General features: G+C 44.4%; 2 protein-coding genes and 1 pseudogene across 2 annotated transcripts in view; 2 read left to right on the top strand and 1 right to left on the bottom strand.

The window, feature by feature from the left end:
- The window catches only part of LOC107709497 (uncharacterized), an 18,011-nt gene extending 17,488 nt beyond the window's left edge, over positions 1–523 (top strand). Inside the window, 2 exon segments of the mRNA XM_074560066.1 lie at positions 217–283; positions 428–523. Coding sequence (XP_074416167.1) covers positions 217–283; positions 428–523 — 163 coding nt within the window.
- A 678-nt stretch (positions 524–1,201) lies between these two features.
- mpc1 (mitochondrial pyruvate carrier 1) lies at positions 1,202–3,020 on the bottom strand. The gene is made up of 4 exons (XM_016513866.1): positions 2,831–3,020; positions 1,642–1,738; positions 1,423–1,555; positions 1,202–1,321 (listed from the first exon to the last, which is right to left on the bottom strand). The coding sequence occupies exons 1-4, from the start codon at positions 2,903–2,905 to the stop codon at positions 1,297–1,299; spliced, it is 330 nt and encodes a 109-aa protein (XP_016369352.1). The 5' UTR covers positions 2,906–3,020; the 3' UTR covers positions 1,202–1,296.
- Positions 3,021–4,029: 1,009 nt separating this feature from the next.
- The window catches only part of LOC107709487 (zinc transporter 6-like), a 16,839-nt pseudogene continuing 13,243 nt past the window's right edge, over positions 4,030–7,625 (top strand).

Below are 7,625 nucleotides of genomic sequence, written 5' to 3'. Positions count from 1 at the left end.
ATTTTATTTTAAAATGCAATATTTCACAAAATTAGTTTGTTTTTTTCTGTATTTTGGATCAAATAGATACAGCCTTGATGAGCATAAGAGACTTATTTAAAAAATAATAATAATAATCTTACTGATCCCAAACTGTTGAATGGCAGTGTACACACACACACAAATATATGGAACTTGATTATTTGAGATGTAAAGCCCTGTTGTTTCCCATTACAGAGTATACACCCTCATCCATGTGGTCTCGTACAGAAGCACAGAGAAAGACTACAAAGAAAAAGATGAGGCGAGTAACTGTGCTTTTTTTGTGCTGCCATTTAGCCATGATTCAGGCTGCATATGAATTTCCTTCTAAGAAGTGGACTGCATTTTTACATTGATGTAAACTTGGATTAGCACATTGTTTTTACAATGTTTTTGTTCATCGCAGGAGGACGAAGAGGAGGGATTGATCCTGGGGAATCCCGTTAATCTTACCGTCACTGCTGACGACTTGTGAAACGCTGATTCTTTCGCTCCTAGTTAATGAAGTTACAGGTGAAGTGAATGATTTCTCATGCATGAAGAAGAAGAAGCAGCCAGAGCAACACCACATGCCTGAAACTGGAGCTGGGATTTGTTTACTGTAGACGTTTGCACTGAATAAACTTCACATTTGTACATGCATTCTCTGAACAATGTATTATCGTTTGATTACTTGCAAGTTAGTTATTTCTGTGTTAATGTATTAGTTTGTCAAATATTAAAAGTTCTGAAACGAAGTGGTCTGGGCAAGCTGGTTTCTGCGGAAAGCACATTTCACTCAATCCTGTCGTCATTTATTCACCCTCATGTTTTTCTAAAAGCTCCATGCCTTTACCGGATTACATGTCATTGACCATTTTCCACATGAATTGAATTATCTCCATTATGACAACAGCATACATGTTATGCAATGTCTTCTGAAGGTCTCTGATAGCTTTGTGTGAAGAACAGATAAGATAGAGAGACAGATAAATATAGTCAAAAGAGCAAAAGCATTATTACGTGTTTTATTTTTTCTCCGTATTCATTTTTAACACACACACTGATCGCATTATGCATGGAAATATATTAATCAAGTATTTCTACATTACATACAAACCATAACCTTCAAAGCTGCGTCACAACCAGGCTTAAAATGTTATGTGTGTAACAGAGAGGAAACAGCATAAAACCAATCATCTATGTTTATGAACGGTTATTTATTGTGTCGAAACTGATCAGATTGGCGGATCTCCTAAGAAGCTTGATCGTGAGCGCTGTGCACATCAACCTTCATCACTTGGCCATCTTCTTCTCCATGCTGAGGAAGACAATGAGAAACAGACCGTATAATAGTCAGACTAGCCTGAACACATAGACCAGATAACACTAGAAATCAGTATGACGTGTGAAAGCTCTTGCTTGTATTTGACGAGTCTGCTGCCCTGAACGAGCTGAGCCGCTTCATTGGTGAAGTGGCAGGCGAACAGAAGCCAGTTTCTGGGCTGGACCTTGTAGGCGAAGCGCATGAACAGCAGCGAGTAGCAGGTGAGAGCTGGGAAAACAAGAGCGAAAACACCTCCGTTGACCTTTGACCTCACAGTATCGGTCTGTTGCGCAAGCTGCCGCTCTGTCACATACCGAAGGTCATTCTGCCGCTGATGATCTCTGGACTCTTCTTCATGTCGCTGATGGCGGCGATGGGCAGGCCCCAGTTTGCCACCGGGCCCCAGAAATGCTGGAATAACATGACACACGAAGCCTGTAACAACCGCACATGTGCGTGCTATGAGCCTTGATTAGATTACACCGTGATGCTGAGGACTTACTGTGCTGAGGCGAGTGAAGGTCCCACAGGAGGAGCGGGTCGATCGTGAGAGGAAACCATCGTCACAGTCAGGAAGTTAAAACAAGCACTTTCTTAATCACAACCAAATACAACATATTCCATACAGATTACCAATGTACAACAGCAAGCGTCTGGTCGTTCAAAACAAACAGACACGAAGACAAAAACTGGCTTGATTTAATTTAAAAAAAACAACGGCGCTGTAACGTTTTTACAAAATGTAAAATTATTTACTAAATAAAGCTCTTAGAACAACGTTAAACGTAGTCAATAAAGACACTTTCCTGCCATAAAACCAATGCAATGCAAAAAAAAAAATATTTTCTTACTTAGCTATACTAGAAAACAAGACAAAAATACTATGTAAAAATCCCTGAATCAACATGAATTTACTTGACAAGTAAAATGACATAAGATATGTCTTGTTTACTTTAAAACAAGCAAAAATATCTGCCAATGGGGTAAGAAAACAAGACGTGATATCTTAAGTCGTTTTACTTGTCAAGTAACTGCATCTTGATTCAAGAACGTATAGACATTTATACTAGAAACAAGACAAAACACTAAGAATAGCTTTTTTTGCAGTGTGTAATGAACACTTGAGTAACAACGTGAAGATGCTTTTATTCCACTGACAGTTTGACTGAGGATAACGCTGTGTTAATTCAAGCGATTCCAATGTCATCATAAGGAAAACACTACAAAATACAAATAAACACCCAGGCTTCACACATGGTCAAATGTTTCTGATGTAACGGATGTTTGTGAGCGTGGCTCAGTGGCGCCGCCCTCAGGCTCTCAGCGGCACTGCAGCACTGTCCTTCACACCGTAGATATGTAGTTTATATACACACACACACACATTCATATCAACGCTTCACACGCTCCGAGCGCTTTTCTGCGTTTATTACGAACGCTGTTCACACGCGGTTCAGCGCGGTAACGTTAATCCTCACACATCCACACGGTTTGACTCGTTACTGACCTCGTGAGGTAATCTCTGAACTCTTTACTGCGGAGATGATCCACGGCTTTTCGCGCCAGAGTTCCTGCCATTGTCCGTCAGGAGATGATTAAAGGACGAAGTGAAGTAAACAGTAAACACTGCTCGCTGCTGCAGCTACGCGACGTCAACTAGAGGACAGAGTCACGCCGCCGCGATGACGTCATTTCCTGCGTAAACATGTACTCCGTGCAAATGTAAAGTCCTCAGATCGCTGAAAACACAGGTTTAGATACACTTGTCAAGGAGTATTTGATGGTAATTAATGCCATTCGCTCAGAACTTAGAAAATTATAAGGAAATGGTATAGATGAAAAAAACTAATTTATATTTTAGTCTTAAACTGGGAGGAATAAATATAAAATGTAAACAACAACAACAATAAATGTAGTAATAATTATCTTAGAACAATTTGCCGTATTTCCAGTGTTCCCTTAGCCATTGGGTTTTGGAGATCACAATTTCAAGATGTCAACTGGAAAGAGAGCTTTAAGATCTCTCCAGGCGTTTTGTATCACAAATAACATTAGAGAGGTTTCGTTTAAGATTGTTCATCGTATTTATTCTGTAAAACAGCGAATTGCAAAGTTTTGTAAAGACATTGACTTAAAGTGTGTTTTCTGTAAAGAGGAAACTGAGAGTGTTGTCTTTTATTTTTTTATTGTTTTTATACATATTTATTTATTTATCGTTAAACAAAGTACTAAGATTGAATTGCACCTCAAAGAAAAGGATGTTTGGTGTATATAGTGAATTTACTCATTATATATGGAACATTCTTCATCCACAAATGTAAATGGGAAGTGAAAAAAACAAAACAAATTTGACTAATTTTAAAATAGAAATATGTCACTACTACCTGTATACATTAAAAGAAACCAGAAATAACAAAGCGGGGAAAAAAACTTAAAGCCTTAAATCTATTGTTTGAACAATTTGTAACAATTTGTACTTGTTATGGAAATGTGATCTTCTTATTGCTTTTTATATTTTATTATTTTTTAATTGTCTTTGTTTATTTTTTTTGTATTTGTTTTGATGTAGCCTAATTTATATGTTGTTGTTGTTGTTATTATTATTAACAGCAAAATCATTAGAAATCCAATTTACTAGGTTTACATTGTGAAAGTTTTCACGTTTACGACAAACAACCAATAACAGAAACTCTGCACTGTCATTGGCTGTCGTGAAACACGTGGTCAGGTCGTGACGTGTGACGTTGAGCGGAAGTAAAGATGGCGCTGGACTGCTCGTCCACGTATGTGATGGCTCATAATAACTCATACCACAGTCATGTTTCTGATTATTACAGCAGAAAACTGAGCAACAAACCCGACGTAGTGCCGTCTGGAGTCACCGAGAGGAAAGTGTCGCCCTCAGATAAACCTGACATGGTGGCGCTGGACGTGATTAGCATCAAGGACTCGGGTGAGAGACAGAAATCACGGAAGATCTACACTCACACACACACACTCACACACATGCACTCACTCACTCTCACACTCACACGCACTCACACACATGCACACACTCTCACTCACTCTCACACTCACACGCACTCACACACATGCACACACTCTCACTCACTCTCACACTCACACGCACTCACACACATGCACACACTCTCACTCACTCTCACACTCACACGCACTCACACACATGCACACACTCTCACTCACTCTCACACTCACACGCACTCACACACATGCACACACTCTCACTCACTCTCACACTCACACGCACTCACACACATGCACACACTCTCACTCACTCTCACACTCACACGCACTCACACACATGCACACACTCTCACTCACTCTCACACTCACACGCACTCACACACATGCACACACTCTCACTCACTCTCACACTCACACGCACTCACACACATGCACACACTCTCACTCACTCTCACACTCACACGCACTCACACACATGCACACACTCTCACTCACTCTCACACTCACACGCACTCACACACATGCACACACTCTCACTCACTCTCACACTCACACGCACTCACACACATGCACACACTCTCACTCACTCTCACACTCACACGCACTCACACACATGCACACACTCTCACTCACTCTCACACTCACACGCACTCACACACATGCACACACTCTCACTCACTCTCACACTCACACGCACTCACACACATGCACACACTCTCACTCACTCTCACACTCACACGCACTCACACACATGCACACACTCTCACTCACTCTCACACTCACACGCACTCACACACATGCACACACTCTCACTCACTCTCACACTCACACGCACTCACACACATGCACACACTCTCACTCACTCTCACACTCACACGCACTCACACACATGCACACACTCTCACTCACTCTCACACTCACACGCACTCACACACATGCACACACTCTCACTCACTCTCACACTCACACGCACTCACACACATGCACACACTCTCACTCACTCTCACACTCACACGCACTCACACACATGCACACACTCTCACTCACTCTCACACTCACACGCACTCACACACATGCACACACTCTCACTCACTCTCACACTCACACGCACTCACACACATGCACACACTCTCACTCACTCTCACACTCACACGCACTCACACACATGCACACACTCTCACTCACTCTCACACTCACACGCACTCACACACATGCACACACTCTCACTCACTCTCACACTCACACGCACTCACACACATGCACACACTCTCACTCACTCTCACACTCACACGCACTCACACACATGCACACACTCTCACTCACTCTCACACTCACACGCACTCACACACATGCACACACTCTCACTCACTCTCACACTCACACGCACTCACACACATGCACACACTCTCACTCACTCTCACACTCACACGCACTCACACACATGCACACACTCTCACTCACTCTCACACTCACACGCACTCACACACATGCACACACTCTCACTCACTCTCACACTCACACGCACTCACACACATGCACACACTCTCACTCACTCTCACACTCACACGCACTCACACACATGCACACACTCTCACTCACTCTCACACTCACACGCACTCACACACATGCACACACTCTCACTCACTCTCACACTCACACGCACTCACACACATGCACACACTCTCACTCACTCTCACACTCACACGCACTCACACACATGCACACACTCTCACTCACTCTCACACTCACACGCACTCACACACATGCACACACTCTCACTCACTCTCACACTCACACGCACTCACACACATGCACACACTCTCACTCACTCTCACACTCACACGCACTCACACACATGCACACACTCTCACTCACTCTCACACTCACACGCACTCACACACATGCACACACTCTCACTCACTCTCACACTCACACGCACTCACACACATGCACACACTCTCACTCACTCTCACACTCACACGCACTCACACACATGCACACACTCTCACTCACTCTCACACTCACACGCACTCACACACATGCACACACTCTCACTCACTCTCACACTCACACGCACTCACACACATGCACACACTCTCACTCACTCTCACACTCACACGCACTCACACACATGCACACACTCTCACTCACTCTCACACTCACACGCACTCACACACATGCACACACTCTCACTCACTCTCACACTCACACGCACTCACACACATGCACACACTCTCACTCACTCTCACACTCACACGCACTCACACACATGCACACACTCTCACTCACTCTCACACTCACACGCACTCACACACATGCACACACTCTCACTCACTCTCACACTCACACGCACTCACACACATGCACACACTCTCACTCACTCTCACACTCACACGCACTCACACACATGCACACACTCTCACTCACTCTCACACTCACACGCACTCACACACATGCACACACTCTCACTCACTCTCACACTCACACGCACTCACACACATGCACACACTCTCACTCACTCTCACACTCACACGCACTCACACACATGCACACACTCTCACTCACTCTCACACTCACACGCACTCACACACATGCACACACTCTCACTCACTCTCACACTCACACGCACTCACACACATGCACACACTCTCACTCACTCTCACACTCACACGCACTCACACACATGCACACACTCTCACTCACTCTCACACTCACACGCACTCACACACATGCACACACTCTCACTCACTCTCACACTCACACGCACTCACACACATGCACACACTCTCACTCACTCTCACACTCACACGCACTCACACACATGCACACACTCTCACTCACTCTCACACTCACACGCACTCACACACATGCACACACTCTCACTCACTCTCACACTCACACGCACTCACACACATGCACACACTCTCACTCACTCTCACACTCACACGCACTCACACACATGCACACACTCTCACTCACTCTCACACTCACACGCACTCACACACATGCACACACTCTCACTCACTCTCACACTCACACGCACTCACACACATGCACACACTCTCACTCACTCTCACACTCACACGCACTCACACACATGCACACACTCTCACTCACTCTCACACTCACACGCACTCACACACATGCACACACTCTCACTCACTCTGACACACACATGCACTCACACACACACACACTCACTCTCACACACACACACATGCACTCACACACATGCACACACACACACGCTCTCTCACACACACACATGCACTCACACACACACACACACTCACACACACACTCACTCTCACAC

This window comes from Sinocyclocheilus rhinocerous, unplaced genomic scaffold (genome assembly GCF_001515625.1).
Source record: "Sinocyclocheilus rhinocerous isolate Xijiao unplaced genomic scaffold, SAMN03320098_v1.1 scaffold523, whole genome shotgun sequence".
In the NCBI taxonomy this organism is placed as follows: Eukaryota; Metazoa; Chordata; class Actinopteri; order Cypriniformes; family Cyprinidae; genus Sinocyclocheilus; species Sinocyclocheilus rhinocerous.
The sequence above is the reverse complement of the archived record's forward strand: the minus strand, read 5'-3'. Positions and strand labels throughout refer to the sequence as shown.